This window comes from Pongo pygmaeus, chromosome 8, assembly GCF_028885625.2.
Source record: "Pongo pygmaeus isolate AG05252 chromosome 8, NHGRI_mPonPyg2-v2.0_pri, whole genome shotgun sequence".
In the NCBI taxonomy this organism is placed as follows: Eukaryota; Metazoa; Chordata; class Mammalia; order Primates; family Hominidae; genus Pongo; species Pongo pygmaeus.
Window position 1 is genome coordinate 109,660,325 of NC_072381.2, and position 21,907 is coordinate 109,682,231.

Consider the following 21,907-nt stretch of genomic DNA (forward strand, 5'->3'; position numbering starts at 1 on the left):
CCTGGGCAACAGAGTGAGATTCCGTCTCAAACCCCTCCCCACCAAAACAAAACAAAACAAAACAAACAAACCAAAAAATTGATTTCCTCACAGTTATGGAGGTTAGAAGTCCAAGATGAAAATGTCAGCAGGTTTGAATTCTTCGGAAGCCTCTCTCTTTGTTGTGCAGATAGCCTCCTTTTCACTGTCATTCTTCTGTGTGCACATATTACATACCTCGTGTCTCTTTGTGTGACCAATTTTCCTCTTCTTGTAAGGATACTAGTCTGATTGGCCTTATTTTAACTTAATCACCTCTTTAAAGGCTCTATCTCCAAATACCACCACATTCCAAAGTAGGGGGCATCTGGACATTAACGTATGAATTTTGGAGGGACACAATTCAGCCCCTAACACCAGTGGAGACACGGGTGAAGAAAACGTGCATCATCTTAGTGTTCCTGTAGTTTGACAGTGTGGTAGGGAACACAGGTATTAAGCAACCATTTACATGACTAGGCCATTAGTTACCATTGTGGGATGATGCAAGAAGTAGAATACACAATGCTGGAAAAGGTAGTCTGGGGAAGTGAGACTGAAAGTAATCTGAAGAAGTGAGATCTGAAAGAAGGTTGGATGGGAGCCAGCCAGCTGAAGAGAGAAAGAGAGAGAGTCAAATATTCCAGACAGGAAGATCAGCATTTTTGAATTCCGGGCAGTGGGAAAGAGCATGGCTATCCAGGGAATTGAAAGAACCAGTGTAACAAGGAGTGAGTGATGGGAGCTGGCACCAGAAAGTCGAAAGGGCCAGATTACACAGGACCTTATTTACTGACATTCTCATTTCAGTGCTTACTATATCCTGTCTTGGACTGTTGTCAGAAAATCTTTTAGGGGGAGTGTTGGTGTGCACATTTTGCTTCTCCTTATGCTCCTCGAGGGAGAAGATCCTGTCTTTAACTCCTTTTGTATTCTCTCTCCACAGTATGCAACATAGGGCTGGACATATAGTAGGTTCTCAAGAAATAAATTAAGTGGATATAATGAGAAATGAGATGAATAGAAGCACTCATTTGTCTAAATTAGGGGCTGACGCGATCTTGTTGGGTGTGTTTCTCCTAGAAGCTCTGAAAGGTGAGGACTTTTGGTACTATAATGCCACCTAGTGATTCTTGTTATTATAACTACACAGGGGAGCAGGGTGGTGACTAGTCTTCTGTAATCCAGAAAATTGGAAATCAAACATTTTGTTTCATCAGCATAAACTGATTTGTCCAACCACCCATCCTTTCATCCATTCTTCCTTCTGTGTTGATGCCCCCTGCATCTCTTTCCTATGAGCTGAACATGTCACACGCCTTTCTACCTCCTTGTGGTTCTTTGATTGCTCATATTTGGGTCTTTTTGTCCTCCTATAAGTAAGGTCTCAGATATCAGTATCTAGATTCTCTGAGCTCCCATTGTGCTTTCTGTTAAAATGGCATATACTAAATGATACCATCATATTGCGTTAGAATTAACTGTAGATGTTCCCTTCTGTCTTTCCCCCAATACAGATTGTGAATGCAAAGGGCAGTGACTCTGCCATAGTCACCTTGGTGCTTCCTGTGGGCAGCCTTGTGCCTACCATGCAGTAAGTTCTTTAAAAAATTGTTTACTGGATTGAACTGCTGTCACCTATGCAGGCCACCTACTTATGAAATCTCTTTTAGGAGATCCCCTGGACATGGGAAGACACACAGCCCTGCACTTGACATCAGTGCAACATATGGGTGACTAGGGCCCTCTAGGTCTTTATTTTTGTTATATACTTTCAGAAATGTTATGGAGTTTCTCTGGATCATGGCAATCCCACAAACCGATGGTCCCAATGTGTAATCAGGTTTCCTGTGAACACACAAAGCAGCCTGAACTGGGTTGCCTGTCCCATTTCAAGCTCATTTCTATTAGCTTGGCTTACAGTGTGGTTCAGCCTGCCTCTCCAGTTCATCCACCACCTCTCCAGCAACCTCCATGCACATTATGACTCAGCCACATTTCCCTCTTTTTGTCCACCAGATATACAGTGTCAGGTCATGAATGAGATGTCACTGCACAGTTGCCAGTTTTCCTTGAATTAATTCATCAATCCAACACAGTTCTCATAAAGTTGACAAACTTACTCTAAAAATTATAAGGGAGGATAAAGGTTCATGGATAGACAAAGCAATCTTGACACAGAAGAATTTGGAATGGGGAACTTGCCCTTCAAGTGTGATGACTAACTAAAAACCCACAGTGATAAAACCTTGTGGTACTGACACATGAACAAACCAGAGAGCTCAGAACATACTCATGTCTATTTGGAAACTTCCCCAAACCAATTTGGAAAGAATGGATTGTTTGACATGGGTTGTTGGAAAATTTGCTCATCCCATGGAGAAAAATATAGTTAGATCCCTATCTCACACCATATGGGAAGGAGAACTCCAGATGGATTAGATAACTGAATGTAAAAAAGTAAAACTATGAAGCTAATAGATAGGAAAAAATGATGGGAGAATACCTTTATGACCTTGGGGTAAAGGAGGTCTAAATAATACCAAAAAACTGTGTAAAAAAATAGGGAAAAAAAGAGCTAAAGAGCCACAGTATCAAAGTTAAGGACTATTGTTCCCTTAAGGACATAAAGGCAGAGTTTCTAGTCTTCTAAAGCAGATTGATGTCCAGGCTTCTCAAAGATATCTGTAAATCAAAAGAAAAAGAAAAAAGATCAATAGAAAAATAGGCAAAGACACTGAAAAGGCAGTTCACAGAAGGGAATCGCAAGTAGCCTACGAATGTATGAAGAAATGGTCAAAAAATTCACTAGCAGTTAGAGAAGTGAAAATGAAAGCAAAAATTGTGCTTACACTACTTTCATCATATTGACAGAAATTAGAAAATTAGCTAATTAGATGAGTCAATATTTGCAAAGCACTTAGAATAGTATCTGACATTTACTAAACACTTTATGAGTGTTTAATAAAAAAGACCTACCACGTTCTGGAAGGGATGGATGGAAGTATTGGACGGAAACCCCACACTGGAGTGCAGCCTAGGGCAGTAACTCTGGTACACAATCTTAAAGTGCTTGCTAAGTACCCAGGGCTTGTACTAGGCTATTGGGCATCGTTGTGCTTTTGGAAAACTGTTCATCTGGCCAGATGAGTTTGAAAATATCACACCCTCTAGATAGTTACAGCCTTCTAGGTTCATGACTTGGCTGGGGTACAGAGATTTTGTGAGAATAAAAAGTGCACACCTTCCTCCAGTAGGGCACATGGCACGGGAAAGAGAGTAGAGACTGTTTTTCAGCCTCCATTGCCCCATGGCTGGATGTGTTTGTGCAGGACGCAGCTGCATAAGCAAATGTCCCTATGCATCCCTATAACTTTACCAATCTTACTCCTTGGCATATATTTCAGAGGAATTTGCACAGAGGTCCGTAAGGGACCACGGACAACGACGATCATGGCTGTATTTCTTGATGTATTGGAGAATTAGAGGCGGCCTTGTTACCTAACACCTGGGGAATGGAAGTGAAGTGTGGTAGATGCCCCTTATGAAACGCTGTGCAGTACTCAGAAGCAATGAACTAGGATATGCTTGCCAATCGCAACGAGGACAGATCCTTAAAAAGAATGTTGAGTGAAAAAAGTAGAAAATAAGATAATCTCCAAAGTCCAGTAGCATTATTTAAACATTTTAAAAAAATACACTGATAAAAATTTTGTACATTTCCCAAAAATACATATGGAAGCACAGTAGCATGAATGCCTATGGGGTTGAGGATAGGGGTTGGGAGTAGGGATGGGGATAAAGGGGGAAAATAAAACCGGAGAGGAGTCTTACACATTTCATGAATCAAGGAGTATAATTATTTCAACTATTTGTACCTGAAGTCCAGAAAGAGTGGAGGCAGAGGGGAGAGAAGAGGGCGAAGAAACGGTTTTGGGAGAGGGGTCCCAGAAGAGAGATTTTTGCGATGTGGCGCTACATACGTTTTTCCAGGATGCCTTAAGCTGTGCACCCTATTTTTCTCATCACTAATATTAGATTAAACACTTTGAAGACAGCGTCTGTGGTTTCTCTACTTCAGCTTTCCCTCCGTGTCTTGCACACAGTAGCTGTTTTACAAGGGTTGAACTGACTGGAAGTGAGATTATTCCTCTTTGTCTCAGAAGGCAGAGTGTAGCCGCCTGTCCTTCCCTCATCCGGAACCTTCTGGTCCACATTTCCTTCCAAGCGTTAGTCCTCGGCTCTCCATGCTTGGCTCCCTAGTGTCACCCACCGTCCTTTCTGGGTGGCCTCTTCCAATTCGCCCTCTTCTTTCTCCTGGGTGTCTCCATCTGCCCACACCGTGGGACTCCTCCCAGCCTCTCAGGGGCACCGCCCCCTCATTTCCTTGGCTCCGCCCCGTTGGGAGATATTTGCATATTTCTCTGAGGAACCCTGCCCAGGAGCCAGCCTCAGAAGCTCCTCCCCTTTCGAATTCCCGCTAGCGCCCCTAGAGGGCGTGTCGGTTGCCAGGCGACTGGACGACGCGCCGAGCGCGGGTTTCCGCTCGGGGCGGGCGATAGAGACAGCGCGTCGCGCCTTTAGCTTCTTTCCCAGACTCCGGCCCAGCTCCTGCGATCTCCACAGCAGCCTCTGAGGCCGCCCCCAGAGAGCATCAGGATGGCTGAGGTCAGGAGTCAGCGCCCCTGTGTCGCCTTTCCCTTGACCCCTCCCCATTGTCCCTCTCCTACTGACGATTGTCACAAACGGTGATTCCAATATTCCCCTCCATCAACATCTTATCCCCCTGCACCCTCACTCAGTCCCCCGCCTTTCTCCGTTGGCTCTGGCCCCTTTACCTCCTGTTTCTCCTTCATTTGTGGGGACACCCCACTATCCCCACTGTGGCATCGGCGCTATGCTAAGTGAGGCAGAAAATTAATGAATTCTAAAATCCACACGTGACATGCACCCAGCCCTAGATTTTTAGTCATGGAGTGATACCATAAGAGAGGCTCACACAGAAATATTGGAGATGTCTTATCTCACAGGGGAAACCTGGAAGAAAGCTTCACAGATGCCTGCTGTCATCCCAATCAATGGCCCTTGTCCACCTGTCACACCCTGATTCCTAACATATGATCACCTGCTGTCACACAGCTTCATTAAGGCTCTTCTGCCCATCACCTCTGCCCCGTGTGTTCATTGACTCCTGTGTTAACATCTCGTATCACCCCACCACTCCCCCATATTACAGTACACCCCATTTTCAGCCTCTCCAATGAGGGGTTATTTCTGCAACCTTTCAGTGACTCCCTGCCTGCCCCTTAGCCCCCTCATTTATAACCTCAAGAGCCTCCGGTCCCTGTCATTACTTGCCATTCACAGTTCCCATCCACTATGGCTCTACCCAAATCCTTCATGGTCCCATCAGAGCCCTTCCCCCATCACGCATCCCACGGTCTGTTCCAGCCAGGACCAGCTACATGATTTGCAAGGCCTGATGCAAAGTGAAAACACAAAGTCTCTTCAAAAATTACAAATAATTTTAAGACAGAACAGCAGAGCATTCAACCAAGAATGGGGCCTTTCTGAGCAAGGAGCCCTGTGCAACTGACCAGTTTTCATTCCCATGAAGCCAGCCCAAGCCCCATCTTCTTTCAGCACCATCATGCTCCACCCCCTCCCCATCCCATTCTAGTTACTCCCTTGCTTCCTCTGCACCATTCACATGCCCTCATCATTGCTTTTCCTCCGTCTCTAGTCTAGCTTTATAAATTCCATCTTCCTGTGGTCAACACCTCCTTCCTTTCCTTATCATACGATCTCTTTCATATCATCCATCTTCCTCACTCCTGGGCTCCATCACTCTCATCTCTCTCTGACATCCATGCTGCTGTGGCCACATCACTTCTCCCCATTACCCATAGTCATTTGTATCTCTTTCTTCCCATTTCCTTTCTTGTTCCTTCTAGTTCTTTATTGTCCCATTATTGCTTTTGAGTGTTTTCTCCTCTTTTCTCCCACTAGTCATCTTTGTTTATTTCATTCTTCATTCCCCATAGGGAAGCCCCAGCCTCCCAGAGGCACCGCCCCCTCATTTCCTTGGCTCTGCCCTATTCAGGATATATTTGCATATTTCTGTGAGGAACCCTGCCCAGGTGCCGGCCTCAGAAGCTGCTCCACTATTATGGATTAGTCATTTCCATTCCCTCTTTCTGTTACTCCTCTCATTTCTTCCTTTCTTCTACTTTTCTTCTTACTTGATCTCAGCCAACTTTCTCGATTCTGCTTTCACAATTCTTTATTTCCCCTGTGGCCTCATCTTATATTGCAGTTCTCTTTTCCTTTTTCCGTTTCCTTCTCCCCACTAATTGATATTCCCAGAATTTAGGACAGGACAGTGCCTGGCACATAGCAAATAATCAGTGAATAGGTGAAGAATAAAGAAATGCCACAGTTCCTTTCTGATCAGTTCATGTTGATTTCATCCTTCTGAAATAGATACCATTATATGCTATAACCGTGGAAATATCAACTGTTTATTGGCCAAAGCTAAGAGATTATTTTTCCTTTGCTTTTAATGACAATAGGAATAAATCTCTTTTGTTCCTAAAAGTTTCTTTAAAACTTTTCCTTCTTTGGTGTTTTTCCATTCCTGTGCTAAGTGCCAGGTAAACGGGTAAAACTTGGACTGCTAACAAATAATTAGGCTGTTGATCAAGTGTTGATGTTAATACCATTTACAGGGATGGAACCAAGAACACTGTAGTGATAAATTTTTGTGTGTGCTTATGTTTAGCATCAACAAGGGAGAAGAACAGAACAGCAGCAACACCATATTTCCTTAATATGGTTTTTCCTCCTTTGTGGAATTACTGCATTGCGGTCTTTGCAATAATCTGCTTTTAGTCAGGAAGAAAAACCTATGTGAATTTAAAATTAGTACTAAAGTTGTTATACAAAATGCTATAGATATGCTTGTGACTCTGCATTTATTTTAATTTACAAAGACTGTGTTTTGCTTGCATGTCATCATTAGAGATTTAATTAATAGTACAAGTGTTTTTGAAAACCAAGAATATGTAGACGTTCTCCATATTGGGCAAGACAGGCTTGTCAAAATAGAAGGTAAACTAGACTCCTTAAAATCTTCAGGGTGAATTGAAATTTTACTTTATTATTGGGACTAGAGATTGTTTCAGTTGGTTTCTTTTAGCAAGAGTGTTGATGCCAAGGCCCTTTGTAGAGTAGAATATTAAAACATAATATTGCAAACGTAAGTAAGGCCTTGCAAGCCTTATGAGTCCTTTGCTCAAAAGTCTTGAGTGGTTCCCTGTGGCTTGCAGAATAATGCAATCCATACTCCTTTGAATGTAATTCAGTGTCTTCACTGTGTGTCCGTAACTCCCTAGCTAGTGTTTTGCTTCCTTCTCCCTGTCATACCTCTCATCCTTTTCTAAAATGTGCACAGACTTTTTTAAACTTTTATTTTAGGTTCAGCGATAAATGTGCAGGTTTGTTATATAGGTTAATTGAATGTCACAGGGGTTTGGTGTACAGATTATTTCATCACCCAAGTAATAAGCATAGTACCTGATAGGTAATTTTTCAGTTCTTTACCCCCTCCCACCTTCCACCCTCGAGTAGGCCCCAGTGTCTGTTCCCTTCTTTGTGTTCATGTGCACTCAGTGTTTAGCTCCCAGTTATAAGTGAGAACATGTGATATTTGGTATTCTGTTCCTGCATTAGTTAGGATAATGGCCTCTAGCTCGATCCATGTTGCTGCAAAGGACATGATCTCATTCTTTTTTATGGCTGAGTAGTATTCCACGGTGTATATGTACCACAGTTTTCCTTTTTTGTTTTGAGATGGAGTCTCACTCTGTTGCCCAGGCTGGAGTGCAGGGGTATGATCTTGGCTCACCGCCACCTCTGCCTCCCCGGTTCAAGCAATTCTGCCTCAGCCTCCCGAGTAGCTGGGATTACAGGTGCCCACCACCGCACCCAGGCAATTTTTGTATTTTTAGTACAGATGGGGTTTCACCATGTTGGCCAGGCTGGTCTTGAACTCCTGACCTCAGGCAATCCACCCGCCTCAGCCTCCCAAAGTGCTGGGATCACAGGTGTGAGCCACTGCGCCCGGCCCATGTACCACATTTTGTTTATCCAGTCTACTGTAGATGACATTTAAGTTGATTCTATGACTTTGCTATTGTGAATAGTGCTGTGTTGAGCATATGCATGCAGGTGTCTTTATGGTAGAATGATTTATATTCCTTTGGGTATATACCCAATAATGGAATTGCTGGGTCAGGTGGTAATTCTAAGTTCTTTGAGAAATTGCCACACTGCTTTCTACAACGGCTGAACTAATTTACATGCCCACCAGCAGAGTATGTTCCTTTTCTCTACAACCTTGCCAGCATCTGTTATTTTTTTTACTTTTTAATGAAGCCATTCTGACTGGTGTAAGATGGTATCTCATTGTGGTTTTGATTTGCATTTCTCTAATGATTAGCGATGTTGAGCATTTTTTTCATATGCTGGTTGTCTGCGTGTATGTCTTCTTTTGAAAAGTGTCTGTTTATATCCTTTGTCCACTTTTTAATGGGGATGTTTGTTTTTTGCTTGTTATTTTATTTAAGTCCCCTATAGATTCAGAATATTAGACTATTAGACCTTTGTCGGATGCACAGTTTGCAAATGTTTTCTCCCATTCTGTAGGTTGTCTGTTTACTCTGTTGATAGTTTTTTTTTTGTTTGTTTGTTTTGTTTTGCTGTGCAGAAGCTCTTTAGTTTAATTAAGTCCCATTTGTCAATTTTTGTTTTTGTTGCAATTGCTTTTAGCATCTTCATCATGAATCCTTGTCAGGGCCTATGTCCAGAATGGTATTTCCTAGGTCATCTTCCAGGATTTTTATAGTTTTAGGTTTTACATTTAAGTCTTTAATATGTCTTGAATTGATTTTTGTATATGGTGTAAGGAAGGAGTCCAGTTTCAATCTTCTGCATATGGCTAGCCTTTTATCCCAGCACCAGTTGTTGAATAGAGAATCCTTTTCCTGTTGCTTTTTTGTTGACTTTGTCAAGGATCAGATGGTTGTAGCTGTGCCACATTATTTCTGGACTCTATTCTGTTCCGTTCATCCCTCTTATTCTTTAGCCAACTTGGATACTTGCTTGGCCCTGAGATTTGCTCAAGCTTTGCCATCTGCTGGGAATGCCCCTTTTCTCCATATTCCCCTATGAAAATTCCACTCTTCCTTCTGGGCCTGCTCAAATGCCAATTCTTTTCTGAGATTTTTTTTTTTTTTTATTCTTGCTGCTGGGATTAATTCTCTTTCTGTGGGTTCGTAGAGAACTTTGAATACATTTTATGACAGGGATCAAATTCTATGCTTTCATTAACTGCATTCATACCCCACCAGCAATTAAGTATAAATTCCCTGTGGATAAGCTGCTTATTCCTCTTGTGGATAAGCTGTTTATTCCCAATCCATCACAGAATTTATGTATGGCAGATGTTCAATAAATACTTGCTCGATGAATGAATAAATATATTAACCATACCCATTCTTCTTCATTATTATGTTGTAGCTAACAAGAAGTAGGTGGATTTGTTTGCTAGAGCAGCCATAACAAAGCACCACAAACTGGGTGGCTTACTCCAGTCTTAGCTTATCTTATTAAATTACTCTGTTCCAAATAAGGTCAGATTAGCAGGGTTAGGACTTCAAAATACCTTTTTGGGGGACACAATTCAACCCCTAAAAGTAGAGAAATAAGAATTCCGATATAACTCACTCTTAGGTTCTCATGTAAGTAATAGCCAGACTTGCTTGAATTATATCTATATGTCTGGGCTTATATTTTGAAATAATTTGTTGCCCATCTAACCATGGAAAGCAAATGTGGAAAAGTCCCATGAGTATTGCACAGGGGCATTTTAGGACACTGTGGGGCATGACCTAGCCTACATTTCTAAGGGATAAAAATGATGGAATCTCTTTTGGGAGACAAGTGCATACTTCAGGCGAGTTTCACTGTATATGTGATTTCATGATATCTATGCCAAGATCTTCCTATGTCTGGCCTCAACACACTGTGGCCACCCCCGCTGCCCTTTGCAGTCTTAGGGGCAATAAGAAGCAAGGCCCAATGAAAAGAGACCAGGGTTTGGAATAATCATAATAGCTCTGAAAATTCATTGAATCCCTACTATTTGCCAGGCATTTGGCTAAGTGTTTAACATCAGTGATCTCATTTAATCTAATCCTTAGCAACATCATGTGGTGGGAACTGCTATTATCCTAATGCATATATATTCTGCATATATATCCCAACGCATATATATATGTAATGTGTATAAATGTATAATGTGTATGTGTGTATATATGTGTATACATATATATACACATATATATGTATATACATATATATACATATATACACACATATGTATATACATATATATACACACATATATGTATATACATATATATACACACATATATGTATATACATATATACACACATATATGTATATACATATATACACACATATGTATATACATATATACACACATATATGTATATACATATATACATATATACATATACATATATACATATATACATATATACATATATACACACATATACGTATATACATATATACACACATATATGTATATACATATATATACACACATATATGTATATACATATATACACACATATATGTATATACATATATACACACATTATGTATATACATATATACACATATATGTATATACATATATATACACACATTATGTATATACATATATACACACATATATGTATATACATATACACACACATATATGTATATACATATACACGCACATTAATGTATATACATATACACGCACATTATGTATATACATATACACGCACATTATGTATATACATATACACACACATATATGTATATACATATACACGCACATATATGTATATACATATACACGCACATATATGTATATACATATATACACGCACATATATGTATATACATATATACACGCACATATGTATATACATATATACACGCACATATGTATATACATATATACACGCACATATGTATATACATATATACACGCACATATGTATATACATATATACACGCACATATGTATATACATATATACACGCACATATGTATATACATATATACACGCACATGTATATACATATATATACGCACATATATGTATATACATATATACGCACATATATGTATATACACACATATATATACACACATATATGTATATACACACACATATATATATATATATACACACACACACACACATATATATGTACATAAGCATCAGGGTCTGAACAAGGACCTTTCCTGTCATATAATCTTAAATTTTCTGCTTATCAGTGGCTTTAATTTTGCTCATGTGGAGGTGTTTCATTCAGAGGTAATAGCAGTAATTCCTTGATAGTAATGATGTAAATGTTGCATTGCCCTTTCCCATCCCTGCTTTTTTTCTACAGGAAAAGAGTGGAAAGCAAGTCCTGGAAGAATCTGCATTTGAAGAAATGGAAAGAGATTTTCAGGGAGTTCTCCATGAACTTTCAGGAGACAAAAGTCTGGAAAAATTTCGGATTGAATATGAGAGGCTTCATGCTGTCATGAAAAAGTCTTATGACAATGAAAAGCGTCTGATGGCCAAATGCAGAGAGCTAAATGCAGAGATTGTAGTGAATTCCGCGAAGGTCGCCACTGCCCTTAAGCTCTCTCAAGACGATCAGACCACCATTGCATCCCTAAAGAAGGTCAGTGATCTTCTAGAAACGGAATGAACCTGAATTTAAAACATCATTCTCTCATTATATTGGCTCCTCTAGGCTGGTAGTAAATGAGTTATTAGGTAAAAATTCACACGATTTTTATATTCATTAAGCCTAAGGAATAATGTTGATTTTCAAAGAAAATGATTTTTTAGCCTGGGTGAATCACATCACGCAGAAAATAATGGAGACTCTTACTTGCTTGGTTTCTGGGAAATAATGGGTTAGGAAAAGATTTAGAGATAAGTAAATGCAATATTTGGAATCTCAATATGTCTTATTTGATGCATGATGAGTAATTTAATACCTCATGATGGTAGTTTAACTGTTAAAGATATTTTCATATTTCTGCTTTTTCTCCTGTTTTAGTAAAGATTGCCTTGAGAATTCCCAGATAGTAATTTTCATGACCTTTCTTCCTCGCACCCCTTTTCTTTCCTCTGAATCCTCCCAGTTCCTCATAATAGGAGAACAGAGATTCAGTCTGGGGATACTGAGGATGTATTGCTTTGTTTTACACTAGATTTTTTTCATCCTTAAGTGTGTTGCATTATTTTGAAGGTAAAATATAAATGTTCCTTGTTGACTCATGGTGATAAGAGATTGAAACATAATTAAAACCCTAAATATGAGAAACAATTTATAAAATTTTTAGACAGTTGCCTTGATATCATGCAATTAGATACCACCCAGTTCAAATGAATTTCCAAGACCAGTACTAAATATGGATTATCAATTCTCTTAGAAACTACTCACTTTTACGTGCTATTTTAAAGTTTATTGTCATGTTCTTCTTCTCCTTGCTGAAAAACCAATATAAGAAGGCTTAAAGTCATTTTATAATGGCAAAAAACATTTTTCATTGTAAATTTAAAAACTGATGAAGGGCCGGTTGTGGTGGCTCATGCCTGTAATCCCAGCACTCTGGGAGGCCGAGGTGGGTGGATCACCTGAGGTCAGGAGACCAGCCTGGCCAACATGGCGAAACCCCGTCTCTACCAAAAATATAAAAATTAGCTGGGCATGGTGGCATATGCCTGTAATCCCAGCTACTTGGGAAGCTGAGGCAGGAGAATCACTTGAACCAGGAGGTGGAGGTTGCAGTGAGCCAAGATTGTGCCACTGCACTCCAGCCTTGGCAACAGAGCAAGACTCCATCTTCAAAAACAAAACAAAATAAAACAAAAAACCCAAAACAAGCAAAAAAACAAAATCTGGAAATGGAGGTCATGAATGGATTAAAATCTAATTGGTAAAGTTGATTTGGATAAAACTTTTGTAATCATTTTTTAATGTAAATATCTTTCATTTGTTTTGCTAAATATAGCGCATATGGTTGCTACATAAGAAATATTCCACAAACTGACATTTTGCTTTGAATCACTGAATTGTGTGCTATAGTTACCCAAGAGTAATCTGTCTAATGTAATAGTGACCACGAATTTGTTACATTAAATACTCTTTTCCACCCATTTCATTCCTTGTCAATAAACAAGTGGAATATTTTAACCTAAAGCTTATAGGTTCTTATCTGTATAAAGGACCCATATTCTACTCGACAGAATTTTGCAAGAAAGTTAAGTGATGGCCTAAAACTCACTTAACTTATTATTAGTTGGTCATCACATTGTATTAAAAAAATACCTGAGACTGGGTAATTTATAAAGGAAAGAGGCTTAATTGGTTCATGGTTCTGCAGGCTGTCCAGGAAGCATAACACTGGCATCTGCTCAGCTTCTTGGGAGGCCTCAGGAAACTTACAGTTATGGCAGAAGGCAAAGTGGAGCAGACACTTCACATGGGCCAGAGCAGGAGCAAGAGAGGGAGTGGGGGAGGTGTCACACACTTTAAAAAAAAAACTTTTAAGTGCAGGGGTACATGTGCAGGATGTACAGTTTTGTTATATAGGTAAACGTGTGTCATGGGGGTTTGTTGTACAGATTGTTTAATCACCAGGTATTAAGCCTAGTAACCATTAGTTATTGTTTCCTTATCCTCTCCCTCCTCCTATTCTTCACCCTCCGAAAGGCCCCAGTGTGTGTTATTCCCCTCTATGTGTGCATGTGTTCTCATCATTTAGCTCCCATTTATAAGTGAGAACATGTGGTATTTGGTTGTCATTTCCTGTGTTAGTTTGCTAAGGATAATGGACTCTAGCTCCATCCATGTCCTTGCAAAGGACATGATCTTGTACTTTTTTATGGCTGCATAGTATTTCATGGTGTATATGTACTCTTTATCCAGTCTATCACTGATGAGCATTTGGGTTGATTCCATGTCTTTGCTATTGTCAACAGCACTGTGATGAACATATGTGTGCATCACACACTTTCAAATGACCAGATCTCGTGAGAACTCACTCACGATCACAAGGACAGTACCAAGAGGATGGTGCTAAACCATTCATGAGAAATCCACCCCCATGATTCAATCACCTCCCACCAGGCCCCACCTCCAACATTGGGGATTACATTTCAATATGAGATTTGGGCAGGGACATACATCCAAATTATGTCATGTTCAAAATTTACTGTGCTTTGCTCCTTTACTGGAACTGCTGTAATTCACTTTTAAGTATTTATGTCAATATTACACATCGCATTCTATAACAGTAAGGAAGCCAAAGCTGCATAGGTAATTGCCTCCATTCCCCGTTATGGGTTTTTTCCCATATATAAGCATTTGATGAGAAGGCTTGGGCTTGAGTTTCTGAAAAATGGGAATTACCAAGGTTGTTGGGTACAATTAGGTAACAGTAAAGAACAGCATTGTGTGGATTGTTCTAAAGCTCACATTGCCACTAGGAGATCACTTGGGACCAGATGATAAAATATATTTTTTATTTACAAATCTTTCGAGAGGTTTAATTCAGTCTATTAATTTAGGGCGTGGATCTATGATCATTTCTCATGTGATAAAACTTATTTTTTTTCCTTTTAATCTCTGGACTTGGAAAGCACATAAACTTTCATTTCTAATTTTGCAAACCTTGCAGTAAGTAAGCCTTGTAGCCACACTCAGCTACACTCTGCCAGTCCCTACTTTATTTTATTTTTATTTTTTATTTTTTTGAGACAGGGTCGTGCCCTGTCATCCAGGCTAGAGTGCAGTGGCATGATTGCAGCTCACTGCAGCCTCAAATTCCTGGGCTCAAGAGGTCTTCTTGCCTCGGCCTCCCGAGTAGCTGAGACTATAGGCCTGTACCACCACATCCAGTCCAGTCCTCCTCTTTCAATGTGCTATTCACTATTGACTAGCTCATGTTAAACAATTTAGTCAATGCACATTTATACAACTACACTGTGGTCATGGTATTATTCTGTTTGCTAATTTATCTTGCATCTAGAACCCAGTTTGGTCTTTCTCACTGATATCCTATGGCCCATTTAGGAAATTGAAAAGGCCTGGAAGATGGTGGACTCAGCCTATGACAAAGAGCAGAAGGCCAAGGAGACGATTCTTGCTCTGAAAGAGGAAATAGTGAACCTGACCAAACTAGTGGAGCAAGGGTCTGGACTGTCAATGGACCAGGATAGCAAGTAGGTCATAGCCTTGTTGATGTATGTTAAACTTGCTTTTGCAGAGGCCTCCTTCAGTAGACAGCCTGGGGCTTGCCAGTGTCTTCTTGAACATTCACTGTGATACAAGACTCTTCTTTATTGGGTTCTCAGAGATTGTTTTCTGTCTGTTGCATTTTAAGTAATGTTCTTTTCTCCACACCTAAGAACTTCTAATTTGTGGTTATCTTAAACTTCTGCCTCCATAGGAATCAGTAGTATAGTTTCAAAATGAGTAAGATGTTAGGTTTATTTCTCTGCAATTTGTGTGGAATATAACTGGCTAATCTTCTGCCCAGAGTCTCAGCTTCTCCCATCTACTCCCCATGATCAGTCTCATCACCATCCCTCCCACCCTTCAGATTCTAGGCCAGAAAACAGAGCTGCTCTTCCCACCTCCTGCTCCCCCATTTCTTAAAGCCACTGTCTTGTTGACTTGGTCTTCTAAGCATGGCCTTTCACTCCTTCTGGTCACCAGTGCTACTGCCTTGGTTCAGGCCTCCTACTCTCTGCCAGATCTGGCAGTAGCCTCCTGACTGGTCTCCCTGCCTACAGAAGACATGTCCTTCTTTATTCCATCATTGCTACCAAATTTAGGCTCCTGAAACACATGTGTACCTATCCCCAGCATAAACACTTTCAATAGCTACCCATACCCAAAGGATAAAGCCCAGACTCTTGACTGGGTCATTCAGAGCCCTTTGAGAACCTGCGCCAGTCAGCCTCTCTAGCCTCGTGCGAGCCCATCAAGTTGCTCACACCTCCATGCCTTTGTACATGCTGCTTTCCATGCTCAGAATGCCTTTTCTTCCGTTCTCCCCTTGGTCAACTTTTATGCCTCCTTTAAGACCCATCTCAAACACTGTCTTAACTTCATCAACATCAGCGTCACTGTTCCAACATCCTCTCCACATCCAGACTCTAATGACCACACAGAAGGTCACTATGTTTTCTGTTTCCATAAGACCCAACATTTACCTCCAGTATGGCACTGATCAGATTATATTGAAATTTATTTGTTGATGTGCTGCTCTACCCATTAGGCTGTGAACTCCCTGAAGGAAGACACCTTTATATCCCCTCCAGGAGCCCAGCACTGTGTGGGGCATGCAAAACATGGCATCAACGAATGAATCAGGAATGAACATACACTTCCTTGGGCAGCCAAGGAAATTAACCAAATCTAATTTTGCTGTTTCAGTTTCTTATGCTTTTTTGATGCATTGATCCAACATTGACAGATAGTTCTAAGTACAGGTGTTGGGAGAGGGAATAGGAAATAAAAACAGAAAATGTGATGCCTGTAGTGTGGGCTTTATCCTCTTGTTAAGGAAGTCAAGCATATTCAGAGCAACTACTGAAGAGGAATGCGAGGGAACTGATTCAGATACAAGACATTTTTAACAAGCATTGGAAGAGGGTGAGGAGGAGAACTGAAGGAACAATCCAACCCATAATTTTATCTTCAACAGTGTGCCCAGGTGTAACTGTCTGTCTTCATAGTAACCTTCGAATTTGAGGTTTTATTTCTGGAGTAGAATTTGAGTGCAGGTTTAAAGTTTCCTTATTAAACATTTATTACATCAAAGGTGTTGGTAAATATACTTTGACAAATTACTGTGTTTTGAGCAGTCGTTTGATTACTGTCAGCAAGAGTCTGCAGTGCAAGTTCTCCTCTGCCTTCTCAGCTCCAAGAGCTGCCTTGCTCTACATTCATTCTGCTGCAGAGGTCATATCAGACACTGAGTTTCCACTTGCGAAGTGCTAATTCTGCAGGAAGTCATGCCAAATCATATGGAATGGCTTTTGAAATTTGGAGGTAACTGGTTTACAATTCAAATCAATGAATATTATCACATGACCTCCAAAAATGGGCATCATGAATGATTTTCCCAATTTTGTTCTTTGTAACATTTTATCTGGGCTGCATTCATTTGGGAGAAACTAATCTTTTTGGGTAAATGGATAGAAAACTAGCAATGCATATTATTTGGTTCTGTTTATGCTTTATTCTAGAGTTTATAGCTGTGATCATAGCCCTCCAGTGTATATATTAAACAAGTAATTTCCTAAATTGACATCTGCTTAGGATTAATTACCAGAGTTGACAATAGCAATATAGTCTTATTGTAACAAATTCAAGTAATACAGAGGTGTGGAAAGTATCGACCCCCACAACTTTCCACTCTAAATTTCTCAGAGATAATCAGTAATATGTTTTTCTGGGCTTCTGTAAAAATGTCTGTAAAACACACACACACACACACACTCACATGCATGAATAGACATTGTATTTTCTTAAAAATAAAAAAAATTTATACTATGCATGTTATCATTAGTACTTCTTTCCAGTTAACATCTCACAATCTGATCCCATATCATGGCATAAAGATCTTTCTCTTTAATGCCTGAATAGTGTTAATCATTGACCTGACATCTTTCCCATGAAAACGAACTCAGAGAATGATATGAAGGACCCCTGAGCAGATGGCCATTTAGTCTGACTCCTGTGTTCTTCCGTTTTAGCATCCGAGATTTACTGAGGTTCAAAGAAGAAGTGACAAAGGAGAGAGACCAGCTTTTATCAGAAGTGGTAAAATTACGAGAATCCCTAGCTCAGACCACTGAACAGCAGCAGGAAACAGAGCGATTAAAAGAGGAGGCTGAACACGCCATCAGTCAGGTCTGCCATGGAGGGCAAGAAGAAGGAATATTTCCTTCCAGAGGATGTTTGTCCTTCCACAGTCTCTATTCCCACCTTGCTCCTTTCTCAAATTTACCTCCTTGCGCCCAAATGAAACATCCTCAGTTCTGCTTGTTTCTTTAGTTTGTTCTCTTGAGAGGAGCTTTACTTGAGTTGAACAACTTGAATTGTTCTTTCTCTGCGTTCTCTGTCTGAGAAGTCACTGAGGCAGGCACTCCCTACTTACAATTCTGGCTCAAAAAGATGATTCCCATGAAGGCCAGGGGGCCCAGCATCTGGGGGTGGTGGAAGTAGTTTCTTTGGCCCTTCTTATTTATTTATTTATTTATTAGAAAGCCATTTAGCAGACTCCTTCTGAACACTTTTATATAAAGCCCAAAGTCAAATAGATCATACACAATGTGCAGTCCCCAAGAGAAAAACATGAGACTTCTTCGAACATGAGATAAGAAAAAGGCTTTTCATAGCATTTGGACATCAAGATAAACCTATAGTGCTCTCTTTAGTAATATCCAGGGTCATGTAAAACACAATTTTATACTTAGGGTAGCTAGCCACATTTTATTTAGTCCCTATTGATAGAGAATGGGATGAATTCTTTCCATGTTTAATGCCCCTAGAACTCTGAGCTTCCATATGTATTTGATTTTATACCACACTTTGTGGATTTGTTGCCCACCATCAGGGTAGTCATTTGATTTCAAGGCCCCGAGAAACAGTATAGAATATTCCTGACACTGGGGCTCAAGGATGTCTGCCCTATAGGGGAAATGCTACTGCAAAGTGACTGCCCTGACAATCACAGACCTGAGAGAGGAGGGGGCTTGGCTGGCTGAGACCTGCCATGGTCAGGTCTCATCTCTTTCTCTCTTGTCCTTTCCGCACCCTCTAGTTCCAACAAGAAATCCAGCAACGTCAGAACGAAGCTTCCCGGGAGTTCCGGAAGAAGGAAAAACTAGAGAAAGAGCTCAAGCAGATTCAGACAGACATGGACAGCAGGCAGACAGAAATAAAAGCCCTGCAGCAGTATGTGCAGAAGAGCAAGGAGGAGCTTCAGAAGCTGGAGCAGCAGCTGAAGGAGCAGAAGGTGAGTTGGGTGTGGGCCTTTGCAAAAAAACAAGAAAAACCCAGAATGGCACCTTTATTCACCCCTTTGTGCATTTTGAATTCTCTTGGAAAGCAGCAAATTCCCTTCACTACTCGTGCTGATGATGTAAAACTTAGCACTGTAATTTGGTCTTTGAATGGCTCTTATGAGGTAGTTATGCCCCCCCTTTTAAATTTCCCAGCTCTAACAGGTTAATAAGTTTCTTTTTAACCTTCTATTGATCTATACTACACATATAGAAAAATGTATATGTCACGAGTGGACAGCTTGATGAATTTTCACCACTCAACTGCATCTTGGTCACCTGCTCCCAGCCGGAGAAACAGAACATTACCAGCACCCTCAGGAGCCCTTTTGTGCTCCCTCTTAGTCCTTCTCCCCCTAAAATACCATCTCTATCCTGAATTCTAAGCAGAGTTTGGTTTTGCCTGTCTTTATACTTTACAGAAATAAAATATTATGGGATATATTCTTTGTGTCTAACTTCTGCTGTATTCTGTTTGTGAGATACATTCATGTTGTTGCCATGTAGTTATAGACTTGTGATGCCCAATATGGTAACCCTTAGCAACAAGTGGCTATTTAAATTCAACTTTATTAAAATGAAATTAAATTAAAAATTCATTTCCTTGGTTGTACCAGCATCATTTCAAGTACTCAGCAGCCACAGGTGGCTAGCTGATGCCATATTAGCACAGACAGAGAACATTTACATCACTGCAGAAAGCTCTATTGGACAGAGCTCAGTAGACCATGAGCTCTTATTGCTGTGCAGTATTCCACTGGGTGAGTTTAACAATTTATTTTTAACAGTTTTATTTTCATTTATTTATTTTTATTTTTATTTTATTTTATTTTATTTTATTTGAGATGGAGTCTCTCTGTCGCCCAGGCTGGAGCACAGTGGCATGATCTCAGCTCACTGCAACCTCCACCTCCTGGGTTGGAGCGATTCTCCTGCCTCAGTCTCCTGAGTAGCTGGAGTCCGCCACCATGCCTGGCTAATTTTTATATTTTTAGTAGAGACAGGGTGTCACCGTGTTGGCCAGGCTGGTCTCGAGCTCCTGACCTCAAGTAATCCAACTGTCTTGGCCTCCCAAGGTGCTAGGATTACAGGCATGAGCCACTGCACCCAGCCAACAGGTTTATTTTTAAGTTATTTTCAAGTTTAGCAAACTATGGTCAGTCTTTATGTATTTTTAATATGGTACTGTTTTTTAACACTTCCTCTATTATAGCAGTTTAAGGTGACACAAGTATTAGTAATTGTATTATGTTTTCTCTCATTTCTTAAAAAAGCAATTCATGTAATTGAAAAGTCTTTTCTTAAATATGTTTTTCCTCAGGAAGCTTGTTTCCAAAGAATTGTCAAGCCATATAGCAGTTTTATACTAAAAAATAGATATAAGTATACTTTTTTTTTGTCCATTGCTCTATTAATTTTATATAAAGCCAGAAGTCAAATAGATAATTCACAATGTGCAGCCTCCAGCAGAAAAACATGAGACTTCTTTGAGCATGAAACATAAGAGAGAGGCTTTTGGACATCAGGATAAAAACTATCCTCCTATGAAACACAATTTCATTTTTAGCATAGCAGGTCACATTTTATTTAGTCCCTGTTGATGGAGAATTGGTTGGATTCTTTTCATGCTTAATTTTTGTGTGCATGGAAGTTATATTTTGGAGACATTACCTAAACTGTGTTTCTATTTTTATCCTGCAATTCATTTGCTATCCCTCCACCTCCTCAATATTCCCCCAATAGAAATGAGCCCCCAAGATATAATCCTTTGTTTTTATAAAACCATATCTGCTTAGGATAGTCAAGGCAGGGAAGAGGAAAATCTGGCTGACACTGTACTTAAGCAGATATAAATCACTTTGCTGCTGTTCCACGGTTTCGACTTAAGTTAGATTAAAAGAAAATTGTCTCTGTGTTGGTGTTAGTGAACAGTTCTGTTGACGAAAATGTTGTAGGCATGTTAATGCAGGATTTGCTTCTGAAGATGTAGCTTCCGAGCCCCACAGCTTATAAAATCCGTTTGAATCTCTAGCTCATTTGCAATGATTATAGCAATTGTTGCGTATGCGAAGCCTGCCAAATGGCAAACAGGCATTAAAATATTTATCCACCACCTGTGAACAAGACTTCCCAAGGCTCTCAGAAAAAAATTTATGCTCACTGTGTTATTCATTAGAAGGCATCATTTTCCTCAACCGTTTAACATTCATCATATTTGAGTGTGTTAGTGCTTTCATCGGGAATAAAGAACAATTTCTACAAAGACAAAAACTCAGGGTTGCTGTTATCTTCCCAGGAGGTTTGTGGGGCCCCCTGTGTGTATACCCAACTATTGTAATCAGATTAAAAAGCATTAACCAGCTCATTCTATCCCTTTCAGATATTGAATGAGAGAGCTGCAAAGGAACTCGAGCAATTTCAGATGAGAAATGCTAAACTTCAGCAAGAGAATGAACAGCACAGTTTGCTCTGTGAGCAGCTATCCCAGGAAAACCAACAGAAGGCGTTGGAGCTCAAAGTAAGCACCAAGTCACATGTCTGTTCCCTAGCTCTTTCTTCCTAACACAGGTTTGCCTTGGCAATTGGAGCCCTCGGTTGGATAGCCTGTGTTGGCTCTACTGAGTACCTTGACACATCAGAGGCAGGTGCAAGCCTATAGT

General features: G+C 40.1%; 1 protein-coding gene across 1 annotated transcript in view; it reads left to right on the top strand.

Annotated features, from left to right (window-relative positions):
• Positions 1-2,619: 2,619 nt before the first annotated feature.
• The window catches only part of CFAP58 (cilia and flagella associated protein 58), a 105,566-nt gene continuing 86,278 nt past the window's right edge, over positions 2,620-21,907 (top strand). The window contains exons 1-6 of the mRNA XM_054435952.1: positions 2,620-4,686; positions 11,557-11,838; positions 15,244-15,392; positions 17,937-18,093; positions 19,007-19,201; positions 21,628-21,765. Coding sequence (XP_054291927.1) covers positions 4,678-4,686; positions 11,557-11,838; positions 15,244-15,392; positions 17,937-18,093; positions 19,007-19,201; positions 21,628-21,765 — 930 coding nt within the window. The 5' untranslated portion in view covers positions 2,620-4,677. The remainder of the gene's footprint in view (positions 4,687-11,556; positions 11,839-15,243; positions 15,393-17,936; positions 18,094-19,006; positions 19,202-21,627; positions 21,766-21,907) is intronic.